The 21991-nt window shown below is 41.5% G+C and overlaps 1 protein-coding gene across 1 annotated transcript in view; it reads right to left on the bottom strand.

Moving 5' to 3' along the window:
* The window catches only part of atp2b3b (ATPase plasma membrane Ca2+ transporting 3b), a 70599-nt gene extending 49410 nt beyond the window's left edge, over positions 1 to 21189 (bottom strand). The window contains 2 exon segments of the mRNA XM_040013705.1: positions 10306 to 11074; positions 20657 to 21189. Coding sequence (XP_039869639.1) covers positions 10306 to 10555 — 250 coding nt within the window. The 5' untranslated portion in view covers positions 10556 to 11074; positions 20657 to 21189.
* Between the last annotated feature and the right edge of the window lie 802 nt (positions 21190 to 21991).

Raw genomic sequence — 21991 nt, 5'->3', positions numbered from 1 at the left:
GTTCTGAGGTTGTTAATAAATTAGATGTAATAATGGAGAACTACCTTCAAATTTTTCAACATTGCTTCAGATTAACAGTTAAATAGTTGAAATATGGACACAATCGGGTGGACCGACACAACAATGATCACAAACCCACTGGTTTTTGAATGGATAACATTAAGCTAAGAATAATTAAGAACAATAAGCTAAGAATTGGCCTTCCTGAAACTACAACCTCAAACCTATAGAACGTTTGTGGATTATGCTGAAAAGCCAGATTCAGGAAATACAGCAAATTTAAATAAACCTGAAGAGATTGATCAACTATCCAAGAATTGTGCCAGCAGCTTGTTGATGGCTACCAAAAGTGTTAAGGTTCAACTTGCTTAGAGATATTTAAACAAATATTAATGGGAGCTCTATGTATTTTGATCCTGTGTGAATTAGAGAAAATCCTAAATAAATTTACATTTAAAATTGTGCAGCCAGTTCTTTAAAAAGTAATTAAAGCTGTATGCTGTACAGCCATTCCACCCTGTAACCAAAGGCTCAAATTTACCATGACATTTATGCCCATGATGAGTGTACGCAAACTACTGACTACAACCATCCATCTATGAAGGTAATACATCTCCATACTCACCCTCCTCTCCCCTCCCTAAATGATTCCGTTTCCATAGTGACTAGGACATCAGGACCAGGGCTTCCTGTCTCTAAGAGGTTTCTGCCCAGCAACAGGTGATGTCATTTCTCCTGCATGGTAGGTTTGAAACAGAATCATTTTTTTCTTTTGTGATTGGCCGCGGGGGATAGGAAATGGCAATTTGTATGCTACTGTGGTTGGCTGAGCTCAATGACTCAATGACACACATGCATGCAGTGCATGCATGTGTGTGTTTTTAGACATCCTGCTCCAGCGCGCTTGCAGGAGAGTTGTGTGGCAACAGGAGAGAGCGAGAGAGAGAGAGACAGAAAACAGGTGACCTTATGCTGAGTAATTGTATCCTCCTTTTATTAGTCCCACCTCTTCATTCTATTCCATAGACTCTCTACTCCTCCTCCTCTCTCTTTCTCCCTCACTCAATCTCCCCTTGATGTGTCCTTGACAATGCGGCAAGCTGTTCTAGCTTTTCCTCCTCAACCACATCACACACACACACACACACACACACACACACACACACACACACACACACACACACACACACACACACACACACACACACACACACACACACACACAGTTTATCTTATGCCCTCTTTCTCATCATTTCTTCTCACATTCCATGTCTTCAGTCTTGGTATAATGGTCACACACTGCAGTGTTCTAGTATCCATACACTGTGCGTAAGTGAGAGAGAGAGAGTGCTTCCATGCTGATCGGTGGATCATGTTACAGATGATGTTCAGCATTAACTGCATCATAATGTATACTTGTGTGGTGTGTTTTCCCTGGTGTGTCTGTTCAACACTGTATATACCCATAGTCTCCAATATGATCTGTCAATACACATTCCAGCTCTATGTTCGCCGTGATTGTAATCATAGAGAGCATAAGAAGCAGCTTTTGTTGGTGTGTCAGATCTGGAGCAGAAAATATTTCACGGAAATTATCAGCCACAAGTTTTTAAGCAGATCATTACAAGGTGGTGATAGGAGCATCTTTCTTCATGTGTGTTTGCACTTTGGCTGCTTTGAGATGACACCATATGTGATTTGTGAAAGCGAGCACAGTGCAAGAGAAGATGGTCAAAGTGTGTGGAGATCACCATTTGTGTGTGTGTGTGTTTGTGTGTTGTTTGCCAACTGTGCTTTGTAGGGACATCTGCAGATACATGACACCGTGTCAGAGAGGGAGAGAGTGACCGTGTGTATTTATGTGTGTGTTTTTGCATTAGGTTTGTTGGGACTTGCTGCACTGACTCCTGCCCAGCTCACAGTATCAAATTAGCAACACTCAACACAGACTTACTGTAGCTCAACACCCACCACCCCTCTCGTGTTTTTTCAATCTCTCTTCTCTGTCTCTCATTCTTACACACACATCTCACAGATTTTACTTACACTTGAGTACACACACACACACTCTCTCTAACTTCTTGCTCTATTCACCTCTCTCTGTTCATCACCATCTCACTCTTCTTTCACTCTCTCTTGCTGACTTCCCAAGCCAACTTCTCTCTGCCGTTGTGTTGCTAGGTTACAAACTAGTTGAAGGAGTGGGCGTAGTGTGGTACCACACCCCTGGTAGAATACACAAGTGTGCGCATCTACACATTCAAAAATATTAAAGACACAAATATCCAAAATCTAGTTTGGCAAATTCATTATAACTTGATCTTTGGGAATCATGTGTGTCAGAAAAAGAGACTGCATGAAAAATTTAAGCACTGCAGAAGAAATTAGTTGCTTAATCACTTAGTTGTATGAAAAGATCAGCTGACTTGTTTAGTGTTTCTCACACACACACTTTGCATGTTCTTTTTTTATCCGAGACAAGATGTAATCAACATAGTTTGGAATAATACACAAACTTTTATTTTGAATAAACTGGTTACCAGCTAACATAAGGTCTGTGTTGTAGCCAATTTGAACATCCACCATTTGAAATGCAGCTGGCGATGGCAATTGTTCTGCTATATTGGATTTGGATTTCTGCTGCAAGTTGGAAGGTCAGTCTAACCAGAACCTGAACCAGCTGGAGAGCCAGCGATGCTGTGTTGTAGCTCACTGAGTCTGTAGAACGAAAAGAGGAATACTGTTGCCAGTGGCAGTGCAAGACTATAAAGATGAAATGGGAAGAACTCATAAGACAAACACCTGATTATTGTTATAATATTATTATTATTGTTTTTATCGTGCGATCGTGGCTCAAGAGTTGGGAGTTCGCCTTGTAATCGGAAGGTTGCCGGTTCGAACCCCGGCTTGGACAGTCTCGGCCGTTGTGTCCTTGGGCAAGACACTTCACTCGTTGCCTACTGGTAGTGGTCAGAGGGCCCGGTGGCGCCAGTGTCCGGCAGCCTCGCCTCTGTCAGTGCGCCCCAGGGTGGCTGTGGCTACAATGTAACTTGCCTTCACCAGTGTGTGTGTGAATGGGTGGATGACTGGATGTGTAAAGCACTTTTGGGTCCTTAGGGACTAGTAAAGCGCTATACAAATAAAGGCCATTTACCATTATTATCATGTTACAATATATTGGTAGCATTATGAATTCATTTAAGAAAGCGTGTGTGCGCCTTTCTCTCATGCACAGGAACACACATGCAAATGCAATACAATCTAATTCTGGGGGAAACACTTATTTATTAAGTTAAAGTTTGTCTCCTGGCATTGTCGATCTCCTTTTGTCTGCTAGAGTCTTTCTGAATAAGCAGCTGAATCAGTTTAAACACCTGAGAGGGGCAGGGAGGGCTAGCTGGTTAGCAGAACTATCAATATAACTGTGACAAAATTAATTCCTAGTTAATGTTTTTTCCTAAGTTAATCACAGATCAGCTGTTCACTATAGTGTATAAAAAGATAAAAGCTCAAAATACACTTGAGCCAGACATCATTCTACCTGGGCAACCCTACCAAAGTGTGATAAACGCTGACATTACATATTTAAAGGTTTCATACTCTGCCATGAATTATATGTGTGTAAAAGTAAACCTCCGTGTCCCTGAATAGGGGCAAATCTTTGAATATGCAATTTGGTTCAGTTCCATCTCCACCAACACCTACACCATTCACTCAAGCCTAGCTCCCCGCCTCCTCACAGACTGCAAGCTGTAATAATTCATCCATAATGTTCTACTCAAAAACCAGAGGAGGAGCAAACTGAACAGGTATCAGAACGGGCATGAATTTTATGTGAACTACAATGTTATAAATGTAACAACAGTTACCAAGCATTACAAAGCATTACCAATTGATGCATTAATGTACTCACATTACAGTTTTTCTGTGACACAATAATGATGCCAGTATGTCACATGGTCACATAATGTAGAATTATCAGCTTCATATATTAGAAGAAAAACAGAAGAAAATCAACTATTTTTATCTGGATTTACATAACATACTTCTTTTGAGTGGAGATATGCACATTCCTTCAAATTTGTTACCTAAAAAGACAATAATGAGATAGTTATACGTGCTGTTATTGGATACATATGTGGAACAATAGGATGTCAACTGGCTATTACAAGACAGTGTATCTCAGGCCATGTTGCAGAATAAGGCTATATAAGTAGCAGCGGAACGAATTACCTTCTACAGTGACCAAACAGAAAAATAATGTCATTTTTACTACTTAGCATTACATCTATTTTTTTTTTTTTTTTTGCATTGCAACCGCACTACAGTACTGCACAGTATTAATATTGGGCAGTGGGCACACCTCAGGTTTGAGGGGTGTGTTGGCTGCTAATCTCCAGGGCAAACTAATGACTTCAACCTAACAATGACAACTTACCACATCCCTATGGGTTGTGAACAAAAATGGCCATTGTGCACATCAATTAACTTTCACTATTGTGTCATGATAAGCGACAGTTTATTACACACTGAGAAGAAGGACTGATGTCCAAATTTAAAGCCTTGTTTTCCTGTTACTATGATGTTGATCAGTGTGAGCAATTTGTCTAATGCTCAGCTTGTGTACAGTTGTGTACAACTGTAAACAAGCTTCGTCTTGATAGTTATAAAGAAGACAAAGCAAAAGAGGAGTAATGTTGTTGGTGTAGCTAGGTCGAACTGAGACGGCATAAACAGGCAGTAAACCACAAAACACTTGGTTGCCATTGTCTATTTATATCTTTTTCTGGACCTTGCTAGTTAACAACATTAAACATGACTGATACCCTTGTCTTTCACAAAATGGCAGGAGTTTGTGCCTCTGTAATGGCCTAATCTCACACGGTGCCCACCATGCCTCCAATAGCAGTTAGTGTGAGACTGGAGGCATGGTGGCTAATGTTAGTGGTTTAACTAACATTAAATATAACAAAAAGGTGAGATATCTGACAACAATGATGAACTTCACCTCCATCAACCGCCAAGTTCTCCCAAGATATTAACATGATTTGAGATATTATTTCCACATACTGAATAAAACATTCAGGTCATTTTGCAATTTTTAGTCATTATACATGCCAGAAAGGAGGAGCAGACCAAGGATCTGATCATTGACTAATGGCTTGCAATTGGGAAGTTGTTAACCAATGAGCAAGCAGCTTCATAGTCAGAGCCGCCATATTTGGTTTCAAAACACAAAGCTGTTGTTGCCAAAAAACACTCATCTTAACGCTTCAGAACGAGTGCTCACAAACCTATAGATGGCATTATGGTGGCTATATCCATCTTTTATACCATCAATGTTTAAATTTAGAATATTACATGAATATTGATATTATTATATATTGCTGATAATATAAAATGTTGTAAATATGATAAATCAGCAACTCTGGCAAGTTACCGCCACCAGGCAAGTCAATTTGTTACATCACGTCTCCTTTCTCAAGCTGTCAAACTCAATTCTGTTGTCATCACTCTGGTCCATTAATTTGCTTGCCCACCTTCTGCAAGCCAGTTAGCTTTCTCTGTTCTCTGTGCCTTAATTCTGTGCTCCTCTGTCATTCTACCTTTCAGACTCTCATTCATGCCACCTGCCTCCCCATCTACACCTCATCATCTCTCCAGTCACTAGTATCTAGGCCCCAGGAGGTCCTGTCCTACTTCCTACCATTGTTGGACTCCACTCTGCTGCGTAGCTTTATCACAGTCTAATTATCAAATAGTTTATTACCCAAACTCATTGTTCCTTTAAAAAAAATAGTTTTCAGTTATTTCAAAACATCCTATTTATTCATTGTTTAAGTCTACAAATAATCAAACATTAGCGATAACTAATCTCCAATATACACCAATCCAACTTTTTCCAGTTCTGTACTGATGATATTGGCACTTTGGCTTCAGGTATCTGCTGATACCAAATACTGAAATCATACCACAAATAAATTAATAAGCCTAATTTATCACTGTTCTCATTAGTCGTTTTTTTATGATAAGCAACAGACTCATTTAACACCTCTTTGTAAATTAGCAGTTTAAAACCTAATATAGAATGCAGAAAAAATCACTAAAAAATCGAAATAAATTTGTCCCAATTTCAGCCTCTACTTATCTCAGTTTGAGAGTTTTTAGTGTGCAGCTCTTCACATCTAAGAAAGACAATGCTAACTGAGTTGACAAAAGAGACTGTTGGTGCTTTTCATTTGTGTCAATGCACTTTGCAGTTCATTCAAAACTACTTTAAACATGCAAAAACAAGCTGTAAGCCTAGCAGGTGTGAAAGACCTGCAAACTTGAAAAATGGGCAGTTGAAAAAAGTAAACGAATTCAAAGACAAAAAAACATAACAAAACATTTATCAAATTTGAAAGCAAGGGCGTAGATTTGGCATGGACGGAAGGGACACGTCCCCACCAATATTCAGCGATTACTGAATCGTCCCCACCAATAATTTGATCTCTTCGAGTAAAGAAAAACAAAACCTATAGAACGAAAAGAAAAACGATCTGTCAACGTCTCGTTCACCTGGCGGTGCAGAAAGAGTTAAATTACGTTCTCTACTGGAGTCCTACCTCATGTGACAAATATGGCCAATGTGATTGGCTGTGCCTTTCAGGGAGCTCTGTTTAGTTTTATCAGCGGCAAGCCTGCGCTGCCAGGACCTGCAAGGAGGAGAGGAGGATGGCAGCAACAAGGAAGAAGCTGGATATAAGAGAGTGTTTCAAAGAAACCTGTAAGTCACTTAAAGTTAAGTTCACTCATAAAATGTGTCCGTCATAATAACGTTACAGGCTATGCTAGGCTATGGCCCACATCAGTCTAAAATTGTATGTAACCACGAATAACGTGTTTTGGAAACTAACTGCACAACAGGCATCACTATTAGTTATTTCAGTCTCCCAGAGTAGCATTTCTAATTTTGATTGAAACTGTCAGAGAAAACGGCAGCCTCGAGCAAGCCAGGATATTAGTTTACAGAGGCTGTTAACATTATATGTCTAACGTTAAAATGTTGGTGACACAATAATTTCATCCTAATGGCACTGACGTATTCATAGGGTTAATTTTTGAGACAAAATATCATGAGGTAGTTATGATTTTGCAAATATTCCACCTTGTAGTGCAGTTTGCACAAATTGTTTTAAAAATGCACTCACCCTACAAACATTACTGATGTGTGACTCATCAGCAATGTTTGTATGGTGTGTCTAAAATGTTGCATAATTTTGCTGAGAGATCTTTTACTTTGTGGTAATCTTAGATGAGTAGTTTTATGGACAAAAACCACCAGGTCATTCAGTGTTCCCTTAGTGCTAATGTATAAGAGATGTTGGTGTACTATAACTGAAGTAATGTTGTTAAGTCCTTAAAGTCATATTCTTTTATTGTCATGACTCTATTTTTATTTTTGTATGATACTTGATTTGTCTGGAATATGGCTGAAGTAAACTAAAGCCTAAAATACTTAGTCATTTGTTTAATAGTAATTTAACATTATATAATTCACATATAAAACTATGAATTTTAATTGTAAATGGTTTAAAAGCATGTAGAATAACATATGTAGGCAAGTATATTTCTCCTTTTTTATCAAGAAGCAAAAACAAAAAGGAAGAAAAAAAAGAATCAGGGCAGGGTTCGGTGGTTGAATCATCCGTCCCCACCAATGCCAAAACCAAATCTACACCCTTGTTTGAAAGGCTCAAAAGAAATGACAAGCACATCCGTGGCCAGGTGAGGCCAGAACCCTGAGACTCAATGACACATTAAGCAGATAAAAGAAGTGTTGTACTTGCATTAGCTGTTTAATTAAACTCTCAAAAGGAAGTCCAAAGAGATCTAAAAGGAGGCCTTTATTATGCTGAAAAACCAAAATAAACCTGTCAATCTATTGGGTTCTCAAAAATAACAGTAAACAGGCTAAACAGTTAATACTTTTGTTAAGCCTCTTGAACTAAAACGGAAAATCTGTAAATAATAATAATAATAACAATAACAACAACAACAACAATATAAGAACAGATATAAGTTAAAGTACTTCTTATCTTGATGGCCTGAATGTATTACTTTAGTGAGTGAGGGTTTATAACCGTCCTGCAATCACCCCTAACTTCATGAATGTTGTGATGTTCAGTATTTGCACAAACCACCAAAATGAGTAATATAGAGAGGTATATTAAGGCTAACTTCACTGATGTGAATAAGACAGGAAAAACACTAAGCAAACACAGGTATAGCTGAACAGCTTCAACACCTGCGAGACAACATTTGGGCATCATAATAACTTTGAAAAGGATTTATCAAAGGTTTATTTTATTAGCATGTCCTGGTAACTGGCAGCCTATGAAAATGATTATTTTTTTCCTTTTGCCTCCTTGACAGTTGAGAGACAAACATAACAGACTTGCACCTAAACCACCAGACACCCTTGCAGGTATACTGTTAGAGATTGTAGTTCATCCATTTATTGATTTACTCTATCAGCTTCCCATTCACCCATCCAATATAATCCCATCATCCCTTCACCAATCAGACCATCCGCCCATATTCTCTTTACACGCACCTCAACCAGAAGCTGCCTTCCAAGGTCAGGATTACAACTACAGGAAAATGGAGGCACCAGCACTTAATTCAGAATTCATCTAACATGTGTTGCACTCATTTGTGTATTGATATTGCGCACAACAATAAACATCATTAGCAGTTTTAGTGTATGTTCGTAGCTTGTTAAAATAAAAGGTGGCTTTGTTCTAAAATGACTGGTGACCACACCTAATCTGTTTCTGTTGGCCAAATGATGCCAAATGATGATGAGACAGAATCCCCACCAGTGATGGGAATAACGGCGTTACAAGTAATGGCGTTACTTTTTTCAGTAACGAGTAATCTAACTAATTACTATTTCTATCGTTACAACGGCGTTACCGTTACTAACAAGAAAATGCGGTGCGGTCGCATTACTATTTTTCAACAAACAGACGGTTGAAGCTGTCTTCAGCTTACCGCACCTTATATCAGTTGCATGGAAGTAGCTGTCCATGTAAGTAATCTGGGCGCTACAGCTTTTTAAAAAAAAACAAAAAAAAACAGCCCTTTTGTGTTGGTGGAAAAATACACCATGTCAACCAATAAAAAAATAATATGGCAACATGACATTTGGTTGTTTAGGAAGAGGGGGAAGATTGAGGAGTGACCACGAGAGAGAGAGAGAAAAAGACAGCAGAAAAAGAGAGAGAGAGAGTTTTGAGATGTGAGAGATTTGTGACGTTTAGCGTGTTTGGAGTGTGTAGTTAATGTGTTGTCTTGTGTAGTTAGCGTGTAGTGTTGTGGATAGTTTTGTGTTGTGTGTCAGAACAATGAGGCGACTGCTGTCTCCAGATAAAAAACAGGATGAGTGACACACCTGCTGCTGTCAGACCTGCAGGTATCAGGTTGTGATGTTCTCCTTTATAGTGGACAGAAATTATTTTTTTGGGGAGTGGCACAAATAATTTAGGTAGCATCCTATTGAATGCAGAACACCTGATTGTTATGTAAATAGTTTGAAATGGTTATTAAAAAATGGGGTAAAAGGTAAATGGCTGCTAATAACTTTGTTGTTTGCAAAACTTGTGCATATGATTTTAAAATTGACAATTTATATTTACATTTAAAGTTATGAAATATGATTCATTAAACATGTTTGTGGTTGTTTCTACTTGGATTTTATGTTTTTTGTCTGATTTTAGCTCAATTGTGTTAATACAGTATGTCAAAATGAAAACATAACTGTAAATTCAGACACGCGAGGTTGTGCTGAAACGGATGATACCAAACAAGGCAAAGTAAATCGTTTTTAAAGGAGAAATGGAGAGGTAAAATCAAAAGTGGTTAAAATGGCCAATTTTACCCTGGACCCCAGAGGGTTAAACTTTTTTTTTTATAATGCAGTAGTTACTTTTAAAGTAATTAATTACTTTTAGAATCTTGTAACTCAGTTACTAACTCAGTGACTTTTTTGAAGAAGTAACTAGTAACTATAATTAATTACTTTTTCAACGTAACTTGCCCAACACTGATCCCCACTGATGCGCTGGTGCCTGTGTTTGACTCCAATCAAGAGTACAATCTCATTCATCCTCCATCTTCTGCTCTATAAATTCATCCAACCAGCAACCACCTACTCATCCACTGTACCATTCCTCCACCAGCCCATTCATCCATCTAGGCACGTCTTCTTTTGTTATCAATTCTTCCCACTGAACCATTTCTACACCCATGTCTGCTCACCATCAGTGGTATTGGACTGTAGTCGCCGGCAGAGACCCTCTGTGTCTCCATAGCTGTCCTCTATCTTCTGTAGGGCATCAGCCCCTCGGAGCTCCATCAGCTCCCTGAGCTCCTTCACTGTGACCCCAAAGTCTCCCCCTGCATGGCTGCCATCTGCCCTTCCTCCTCCTCCACCCCCACCTCGTGTCCCTTTGGGGTAAAACTCCACAGCGCTGTTTGCCATTTCACCCATTGTGGCTGTTGTTGACATGTCAGTAAAAGGTTTTGTGTGTGTGTGATTTTCTTTCTCTCTGTTGTCTACTCAGGCCCCCTTTGGTTTGGATTCTGGAGGGTTGTTCATGTGCTCAACAATCCTGTTTCTGACTAAATGTTTTATTCAAAAATGATTTTATATCAGGGTAATATGTATTTTTTTCACTTTAATGGCAATAGTCTCTCACTGCTCCTTTAAATCTCCATAACTGAAGAAGGCTGAAGAGGAGGGTGAGGGGGTGAAGGACAGCGAGCAGGGCCACTTCAGAAGCGTGACATCTGAATGAATCCAGCTTTCTCTTCCGTCGTCTCCTCTGCGACTCAACTCTTTCCTTGTTTCTGTCCCCCTCCCTCCAGAGTCACAGCCAGTCCATGGACAGACGCAGGTACGGTCAGGTGGACCAGCTGTTGGGCTTACTGATGGGGATGAAGTGATGATGAATGGATGGAAAGAGGGGCGATCAAGGCAAATAAGAGACAGGATGTGGAGCCAGTTCAGAGGTAGCTACACCAGGACCTAAGAGCAAGAGAGAGAGAGAGAGAAATTACCAGCCTGTTCTACCAGTCTCAGTCATTGAGATTACATCAAATCATTTCTCGGGGCAAGTCGGCAGAGTCAGATGCAAAACTGGTGCTTTCTATGCAATAGTTAAAAATGAAAGCATTAATCTTAACATAAATAAATGTACAAAGAGGAAAAAGTCACAATAAAACCCTGAAACACACAAACCAAAGATCGTCACCCATATAGTGTTACGTTCCCCTGAGGGGTCTAGGCAGTGAGGGGGAAGTAACAAAAAGTGTCCAGGTCAGAAAAAGGAGTCAAGGAGGCAAAAGGGTTAAATTAAAGAGTTTTATTAAAGTAGCTCAACTAAAAGAGACGGACAAGCCGCTATCACCATTTAAGAAAACAAACAAAACTCAGGCGTTGGTCAATAAAGTAAAACCTAAGTCAAAAAGAGAGAGCAGCTCACTAACTGTAAATACACCAAACACTCAGCTCACTAGCTGCAACCACACTAATGGCACTCTGGCCCAAAGCTCACCTTTCCCTGGGCTTAAATCTCTTTAATTACTGACGAGAGTCAGCTGCACAAAAGGGAAAGGTGGCACCTCAGGCAGAAGAGGTGGTGGGACACGCTCACACAGGCACCTTCAGGAGGAGGCCCAGCTAGGGCCGTAACACCCCCTCCCATAAATACAAACCCGTGGTTTGTCACATAATTATGATAACCAAAACAACTAATCAAGTCCGTAACCGTTGCATCACCAAATTGCAGGCTTTCCACCTACCAAACCCCATAGCAACGGTTAGGCATTGCCTGCGGAAGCTGCCAACCCCATCTCAATGGGTTCATAATACGGACTGAGGGTCGCCGCAGACCCTCAAAACAGTGTCCCATGTGATAGCCAGGGCTTGGAACGATCACATGTGGAGAACCCAGGAGGCAGCTAGCAGGCTTTACTGAAACACAGACATGTTTGTTAGCAAGGGGTGCAGGTCTGAGGGGTGGTTTTATACATGATCTTTCTCCCTGCAAATCATTTTGAGGACCGGAGAAATGGTCAACCAGCGGCAGCTCAGGGTTAGTTGACCTCTTACACTGACTACTTGACACTACTGAGCAATTATGCTCCAAGTGTAGCCTTTTACTAGGCCTGGCAACCTTGTCGGTTTGAGAACCACGACTAACTTTTCTCAAAGCAGGCTCTTTTTGCTTTGAGTGGGCTTTCTGTTTGAGTTTCAATTTCAAACAGTTAGCAACGAGGTGTCCAGGTTTGTGGCAGAAGAAACAAAGCTTCGTTTTGGGTCTCGAAACCACAACTTTTTCAGCCTTGTTAGCTGGCCCACTCTTACCTCGCCAAGATGTACTATGGCACAGAGGGGTATCACATTCTACAGCATTTATTTTATGACTTAGGGTGAACTCCTCTGCCAGTGTGGCAGCCTGCTGTAATGTGGAAACCCTTTGTTCACTTAAAGAAAGAGCAATACACTCAGGAACAGAGTTTTTAAAATCTTCCACAAGCATGAGCTCACGTAACGACCCCAAACTGTTAACCTGGCTTGCAGAGCACCACCTACCAAAAAGCTTTGCCTTCTCCCGAGCAAAGTCAAGGTAGGACTGACCCTGTGCCAACTCCAAACCTCGAAAAAGCTGCCTATAGGCCTCAGGTACAAGTTCATAGGCTAGGAGGACGGCACTTTTAATCTTTTCATAAACTAAGCAGTCATCCCCAGACAGACCAGAACAAGCTTCCTGAGCCCTACCTGTGAATTTACACAGCAACATCACCCCCCACACGTCTTCAGGCCACTGTAATGCAGTTGCTATGCTTTCAAACACACTGAAGAAGCTCTCAACACTGGATTCACAGAAAACGGGAACCAGGTGGATGTTATTACTTACAAACAAGCTTCTAGACACCTGTGCACTAATAGCCGTATCATCCATTTCGGGGGCGGAGATATAAGCTGGGGATGAGCTGTGAGCAGTGTGGGGTGTTCTTGGTGTGTAATTATCCTGCCTGAAGTGTGGAGTTGTGGAAAGAGTATAGCTGCTTTACGTGAGTAGTGTGGGCTTGTGGGCCTCGGCAGCAGTAAAGCTAGCTGCTGCTAGTGATAGGGTGAGCTTGTGGGCCCCTGGAAGTGCCTCCTCGTGGTGTGGAGTTTTTGTTTGGTTGTTGTGTTCTTTGTTGTTGCAACCTTTTTTTTCCCTTTTTCCAAGTGTTATTGGTAAAACGGCGTTGCCGGCTCTTTATGTTAAGATTATCTATAATAAAGACTATTTTATTTACTAAAAACACCTGTCTTTTTTCCTTTCATTCTGTTCTGGACTCATTTGTTACTGGTCCCCTCACTCACATGCCTAGACCCCTTCGGGGGGACGTAACACTCTTAAAAAATGTTTTAGTACAACTTTAGTAAGCTGCACTGCTTGATGGATTGTCAGAGCATTACGGCTGCCGTAGTGAGGACCTTCGCGGAGTAATCTGGGTCCAAAACTCAAAACTGTTCAGGTCCCAAAGTCAAACGAACACTAAGAGTTAAAAACGGTCTAAATTATTTCATCTTTAAGAAAATCATCAGCGTTGCTGCTTTATCGGGTGTAAGAATTAAGTTTAACATCCATGCATCCATGAAAACAGAATTTATTAAATTTAACGGAGTTAGAAGTTAACAGGAAGTTAGCTCGCTAGTTTACACCTAAACATTTCATACCATGTTCTGACTGAAAGATTTTTGAAACTAATTAAAACGTACAGCTCTGCTACCACTTCCAACATAAATGAAGACAGAAAACTAAACAGCAGTGGCGTTTGCAGGGTTACTGAAGTTGGACTACCTGGTATATAATATTGTGCTACGTGATTGCTAGCGACACAGCTATGTTAGTATAACATTAGCACAGTGAAGCTGGAGGATGAACGCCAACTTTTTTTCCACTCGATAAAAGTTAACGTGAGGGATTCTGGTGGTTGGGGACAAATGCAGTCGCATAGCAGGATGCTATACACGGGCCAAACTTCAGTCAGGAGAACAACTGAGATTATTCATCCACAATACGGGGTTAGTTATTAATATACTGCAACAACATGGGAATAGAACAGCTGCGAGAGAATTCACCATTAATGAATCAATGTTACGGAAGTGGAGGAAGCGCAGTTTTTGGCTTTCCCCATATTTCAAAAGTGCTTCATCTCTTTGCTATGACTGTCGCCCACCATAATTTGCAGATGATAATGGTTTTAGCCGCTGCGATGCTTTCGACCAAAACAGGTGCAGCTTGATGACATCATCAACATGCGCTATCGCGATAGAGCGATATAGTCAAAATCTCTATCGTTGGCCAAATTTCTATCGTTTCTATCGTATATCATTTATATCGCCCACCCCTACTGTAGACCATTGTCAATCAATCTCGTGCCGTGTCTCCTCTACAGTACAGAATGCGTTCAGCTTGTCAAATTTACATAAATCTTCGATCGCTAGCAGTGTGACTCTGAAGTGCTGTACTGTATGTCTGTAAGTTTTCTCCCCAACAAACACAACAATGTCGTGTTTTGCACCATTAAAGGCAACCGCGGGTGCCTTGGTTTCATTCTATAATACTGGAGTAATTTTTCTACGAAGGTTTGAACTTTGAGTGTTTAAACAAGTGAGAAAAGTGTGAAAATGCTAATGCCTGTCTGAGAAATGTGTATAATGTGTGTAATGAGGAGTTTTACAGCCTATAACTGTAAAAAATAAAGTTGGCTACTTCGCGGATTTCACCTATCGCGAGTTATTTTTAGAACCCAACTCCCGCGATAAACGAGGGACCACTGTAACACTTAAAGGTTTTGCTTTAGTTTGCTATTTATACCCTTGTTATTAATTTAAAATACAGTTGTTGCAGTACATTTATAATGTTCAGCTTCTGACAGAAATAATATTTAAACCATAATTAACCTTATATTTTCACATCTCACTTAAAATTAAAAAGGAAGAGAAAAAGTCATCCTTGTATTTTATATCATGACATATATCAATATGAAAATAGTTAGATTGTTTTCCATATCTCCCAGCCCTACTCTGGTGCTTTGTTGCTCAGTACTTCTCTGTCCTGTCCATGTTACTGAGCCACAAGCTGTGGGACAGAGAGCTTTTTATCGAAGATGTAAAATATTGGTCCCAAATTCAGAGCTCTTTCCTCCCTTTCCTTAAAGTGGGTCTGAGAGGGTCTGCTCATTTCAAACTTAATATGCTTAATCTCTACTGTTTACTGTGTGTGTACCCTTTCATGCTTCACAGTTAGGGCTGCTCAATTAATCGAATTTTAATCTCGATTACGATCTGGGCTTTAAACGATCATTAAAAATGACTGAGCCGATTATTAGCCCCTCCCTCGTGCTTTACTCTCGCGCTGCTCCGTGTGGCAAATCGAGCGCACCTCTCTGCATTTCGAACATGTGTCACAACAATTAAGAGCAGCGGTCCCCAACCTTTTTTGCGCCACGGACCGGTTTATGCCCGACAATATTTTCATGGACCGGCCTTTAAGGTGTCGCGGATAAATACAACAAAATAAAACTAGTACCGGTACCGAAAAAAAGAAAATTTATTCATAACACACGTGAAAAGACCAAGGAAAACCGAGTAAACGATAAAAACGATAACAAAATAACGCTGAAAACCGATAAAAACCCTGAAAACCATACATTTCACACCTGAGCCTCAACTCTTGCGGCCTGGTACCAAACGACTCACGTACCGGTCCGAGTCCCAGGGGTTGGGGACCGCTGATTAAGACTACCCGAGGGAAGCTCGGAAAGCTAAGCAGAAGTTATTTGGAGAGGAGAGTGACTGCTGTTGGTTGAAAAGAGAGGTAAAAAAAACTTCAGTGGCGTGGAAAGATTATGGGTTCGCGGAGTCAGACGTGGATCAAGTAGACATAGTGTGTAAACTTTGCTACAGTGTCGTAGCTGCACCACAGAGCAGCACTGCAAAGTTCACTAAACATAGATGTTTACATTTTTCATTTATTTTTTATATTGCAAACATTTGCACTGTTATCAGTATTTGCACACTATTTTATATTATTTTTGACAATCTTTAAAGTCATTATTCAATACATTGTTATTGTTAAATAAATATCGTCAAATAATCAAGATCTCAATTTCAGTGAAAATAATCGTGATTAGCATTTTTTCCATAATCGAGCAGCCCTATTCACAGTTCAGAGTAATCTTACACTAATCATTTATGAAGCTCCTCAGCTGATGCTCATCTAAAATAATCTGTTTTCAGTCCCCTACCGCTCCCTTTCAGATAACTTTCTTCTGATTGGCCGCCCCTTACAAAGTTTTATAAAGTCATGTGAATAAGGCTTATATGCGTACCACCAAACCTACTCTCACTGACATCACACAGAGTCAAACAGAAAACAAAAGACTGTGTCAAAGTACGTGAGTGAAGCAGTCTGAATCCTGAGCTTTTCACTCAGACCGATTACTTACATACGATAACCACATTAATTGAAAGACTGGCTATGTTTTACAGTATCATGCACCTTTGGAACAGTATACAGGGAACAGAAATACGGGTAAAGCAGAATAGACCCATTTAAAAACAGAGCACTGCAGTTTTTTATTGCTTAAAGAGGACTAAACTGATGTTTTACAGAGAACTATTTACAACTGTGGGTCAAAATGTGAATGTGTGCAAACGTGGGAGAGCATGTCACCCAATGTAACACTGTGCCTAAATAGCAATGAATCACAGCGAAGGCAGCACATCTTCCCCATTAAAAAGGCGCTCGGGTACCCGGGGTAAATAACAGTAACGCACGCGAGCACGCACGGACTCATCGACTCACCGTCCAGGATACGAGACTCAGGACATCAGCATCCAGAGCGCGGGTGGGGAACAGATACAGGGAACAGAAATACGGGTAAAGCCAGAATAGACCCAATTTAAAACAGAGCACTGCATGTTTTTTGCTTAAAGAGGACTAAACTGATGTTTTACAGAGAACTATTTAACAACTAGTGGGTCAAAATTTTGATATGTGTGCAAACGTGGGAGAGCATGTCACCCAATGTAACACTGTGCCTAAATAGCAATAGTGTTTGTTTTTTTTTCTACAGCCATCCATTCTCTAACTTCTTTACTTTACAAAGGAGGACTTCACACAAAGTATGTGTGAGACGTTATTTCTTTAATTCTACCACTCAATAAAATAGTTTTGTATTTACAGCACTGCACTGTTTTAGCCCTACTATCCCCGGGAATCTTGTCCTGCATCATACATGGGGTCACCATATGGTTATAGGACAGCCACATGTCCTACTGTAGAGCCCCTTGATGTAGTTGGGAGGTCTGTGATTATTAATGTCGTGGGAACTCACTGAATTTGCAAGTAATTTTAGCTGGTTTGGTTTTACTTCAGATGGAATTTTCTAATCCCATCCCCCCGGTTCGCTGGGGCTATTACATTAAAAAAGGGGGGAAAAAATTAAAAAAAAAAAAACTGAAAACGCCACTGGTGGGGAAACTAGATATATTCTTTTTCCTGCTTTGGATATTTTGATATTTTTGTGGGACTTCTAAACAGTAAGCTAGCCTGTCATACTCCGATAGTATTAATTTAGACCAGTTGAATACACTACATCTGGAATTTCCTGAAGTGAGCTCCTCATCTTAATCTATTGAAAAACAATTTCCTAATCACTGACATGTTAACCTATCTCTGGGACAAATTTCATTAAAATAAATCTGACACCAACAACACTCAGCATCGCCTAGGACAGCAGCACATTCCTTTCTCTTTCCACTGCACCAACACTAACGAAGCTTCATCCTGCATGAGCAAATAGCACCACCTTTAACTATTCTCAGCATCACACATGACACATCAGATTCTTTTTCCCTATAAGAGTATTTTACATGTGGACGAGCAGAAAAACCCCCCAAAGTGAAACTGATTATTAATTCCTTTTCTCCTCCCTCCTCTCCACTCTTCAGTCTCTGCCTCTTGCATCTTCTCCCTCCCCTTTTTCTTCTCTTCCCTGTCATGCTTCTATCCTGACTGAGAGTGTTAGTTTATGACTGAGTCACCCTCCTTTGCCTTTGAAGCTTCTTCTTGCTCTATATCTATCTTTCTGCTCCATGTATATGGTTTTACCACCTTTTTGTGTTCTTCCATTCTGTCTTGTGGCTGTCTCATTGCTTGTTATTATTTTTACCTATTTTTACCTCCGCCCCAATCCCAACACCCTTTTCTTGCTGCTCTCCCCGTCTACCTGCTTCCTGCTACTGCAATAATTTATTTACTCAGCCAGTTGCACATTTTCTTATCCAGCCTGATGTCTTACTCACTGATTCCGTCTGATTTTGTAACAGTCACGTAACAAACAGCTTCTGTTCATCGTCCAAACTACTGCACCCAACTCTGAATGTGGCCTTCTGCTTGACTCAGCTTTGATGTGTGCAACACACAAGTGCATGTAAGGCTGCATTACATACATAGCAAAAAAAGAGAAGCACTTTGTTTTGTCATGCATTTCTAACTCTTATGCACACAAACCTTTAGGCACAGGATGCAAGCATCACAAATGGACAATAAGCACACAAAGACACAAACCCTCATGCCCAGAGACATCAATTATATGATCTGTCATGACGCACACAAATGTGTCATACATAACAACGCTTTCAAAATAAGAGAGTCAGCAAAGGGGGTAGGGGTGTCCTGTCCTGACTGAAAATGTGTCTGAACATGAAAAGAGTCAAACAAAAGGTCACCACAATTGTCAGCAGCCTGCCCATTTATACTGAATGCTGGACCTGCTTGTCCACACACTATCCCTTAGAGGGTTGAAGCAATTTGATTTTTTTTAAAAAGAGAAAGTGTCCGCTCTGTTCCCTCTAGTGTTTTCTCTTCATTGCAGCAGCAAGGAGGTTGAGAAGTGTGCAGAAGACACAGGAGAGAAGATCCTCATGGGATTTGAATTCGGGCCAGGAGGTCCATGTATGCTTTCTGACTTTGTGTGTGTGTGTGAGTATGTGTGTTGTGTGTGGTGGATAGAGGCAAACAAGGCTCCACAGACTTGAGCATGTGTAACTGAATAAGTTTGTGTGCAGCAGTGTGTTCACGTTTCTAAATCTTGTGCACACTGTTGTCATCTGGGGTGAGATTGTCCACATTCCGTGTATGTGAGCGTGTCAGTATTCCCTATAGCCCGCTGCAGTCCACCTGTGCACCTGCAGTCCTACTTTCCGACAGGCCCTCTGGTGGGGCCTTTGTATCTGGGCAGCTGCCTGCCTGGCTTGGTGCCAGTCACACTTCTGTTATTCCCCAGTGGGAATAGCACACTTAGAATTGAACACAGTCAGAGGCTGAAGCCATTAAAGGTGGGCCGCCAACAGGGCTTAGATATCCACATTACGGTAGAGCCCGTTAAAGAAACAGGATAATGATGAGGGGGGTGGGGATGGAGAACGTTTGAGAAAGACAACAAAATGTGGGCATAAATTTGGGGAAAGAAAGAATGAAAGAAAATGGCCTGGTGATAACTAGTTAATGGGTACTATCGTGTATCCATCTGTATCCATCACATCCAGCACTGATATACTCAAGGTATCCCATGTCCTTCCCACATGAGCGCATATACATCTCCACCCACCCAAAGCTAAAGTCACATTCACACACATTACTAATTCTTGGTGCACCTGGAACTGCCTCATGCAACAGTGTATTTCCCATTCAAAACGACCTTTCCTGGTCACCTTCACACTTACTCAAGCTTCATCTCTCGGCTCATCTTCAACACATACAGCAACAAGAGGAGGTTATGAATAAAGTCGAGACACTTACACGGCAGGCCCGCTAAAAGGCAAGGAGAGACAGAGTGAAGCCAGTGGTGCGCCACTAGCTTACCCGATGTCCCTCCGCAAGGTTACTGGCCCGGCCACCGCCGGCCCACTCTGCCTAACTCACACCCACGCGACGCCGGGCGACATGTGAAGGTCCCTTGGGCCACGGATCATTACCGGATCAAAATGAAACCCCCCCCCCGCAGTTGGCGCTGCAGGTGCGATGCGCCGTAACCGAGACAAACAACGCAACTGATCCCAAATAGCCCTTACATGCCTGCTGCATACAGCGCCCGGGAAAGGCAAGAGACAGGCGCGAGAACAGCGCGTGCTGCTCGGTGATAATGTGGGACTGTAGCCCTTCATCAACTGACACGGGACACGGATGAGTGGATGGATGGAAGGATGAATATATATGTAGATTTACACACGCGTGTGCACGCACATCGGCGCATAGACGCGCGTACACGCAGGCACACACTTCCTTATAATGTCATAGCGCTGCTCGCCAGGTTATTATGGTATGCTCTACTGTATAGGCTTTATTATAGCTGTGTAAGGCCTGCGATGACAAATGCCACATCAGGCCATGTTGCATATTCTGTAAGCCCGTAAAAACCTCCCGACATGCGAGTAATGAATCACAGCGAAGGCAGCACATCTTCCCCATTAAAAAGGCGCTCGGGTACCCGGGGTAAATAACAGTAACGCACGCGAGCACGCACGGACTCATCGACTCACCGTCCAGGCCGAGCTCAAGGACATCAGCATCAGCGCGCGGGTGGGGAGGCAGAATCCCCGTTAATCTGCGTGTGCGTGGAGCGGAGAATGTCCCAAACCGGATGAGAGGACACGGGGGGACAGGGAATGCGGCAGCTCCCGTTGCCTGGAGTCCGAAGGAGTGAAGGGATGAAAGTCGACGGCCGTGCGGGTGAATATTCCGCTCCGCGCGGTCACCTGACGGTTGGTCGGCGGAGTTCTGCGGCGGTTGGAGAGTGAGAGAGAGAGAGAGAGAGAGAGAATGCGCCGGTTGAGGGTTTAAACACCTCCGTTGTGGGGAGGGGGCGTCCGTGTGCCTGGACGAGGATAGCTACTCCCTGCTGCGAAAGCAGCTAATTTAACCAAATTCGGCGAACTGTGAAGGGCAGTGGGAGAAAAAGGAAAGAAAAGAAACGTGTGAGGAGAAGCTCATGCGACATCTTTGCAGGATGAGATTGAGCTGCTACCAGAGCTCGCGCGCACAGGAGCTCAGTCTCAGCATCCGTTAGAGGGGGTTGAGGGATGCTCTGTACGTCACCCCCACCTACTCGCCTGCGTCATGACGACACCAGACACACCGCAACGAACGTTTTTCCTCTAGAGCAGTCTCTGTTATCAGTTGGCATCTAAAGCCATCTTTTAAAAAAATCCCAGCACGGGCACGCATTGATCTCAACATTGCCTTTTAAAAATAAAGCTTCCAGTCGTTCACTTATAGACCTAAAGCCACAAACTAACCATTCTAATCCACTTCACCACTGTTCAGGTCCTTAATTTGGCTTAAATCGAGTTCTCCAAGTTACCAAAATAGGCAGCCATTTTGGTAATTTGGAGAACTCATTTTATGCCAAATCAACTAACGGCAAATCTTATAACAACGGAAAACATCAAAACTCTTATTCTGCAAACAGCAAAATATGTAATCCAGCACCTTTAAACAAAATGGCAATTAGTACTACATTTAAAGAACATGTGGATCAGATCCTGTCCATTTAAATTCACTACAATCTTTACATGTCTGGCATTTGAGTTACGAACACTTTATACAGAAAGAACACCAACATTTTCCTTAAAGGTTTACATAAATGGTGTGGTGTTTGTGGTGATATGTTATTTTGCCAAATGTGTGCATTATGATGTGCCTTCACTAGCTGGGACCACATCCTCATTTAGAGTTTCAGGTAGATAATGGTTAAGCAAGAATTAAGGCTGCAGTTTAGGGACAATCTCAGCTTCTGGGCCAGGCATACAGTAGCTTCATGTGCTAATGAAAGGTAAATGAGTTTTAAAAAGGGAGGGAGGATGTGCCATAAAAAC

Source organism: Simochromis diagramma, unplaced genomic scaffold (genome assembly GCF_900408965.1).
Source record: "Simochromis diagramma unplaced genomic scaffold, fSimDia1.1 OVJJ01000705.1, whole genome shotgun sequence".
NCBI lineage: Eukaryota > Metazoa > Chordata > Actinopteri > Cichliformes > Cichlidae > Simochromis > Simochromis diagramma.
The sequence above is the reverse complement of the archived record's forward strand: the minus strand, read 5'-3'. Positions and strand labels throughout refer to the sequence as shown.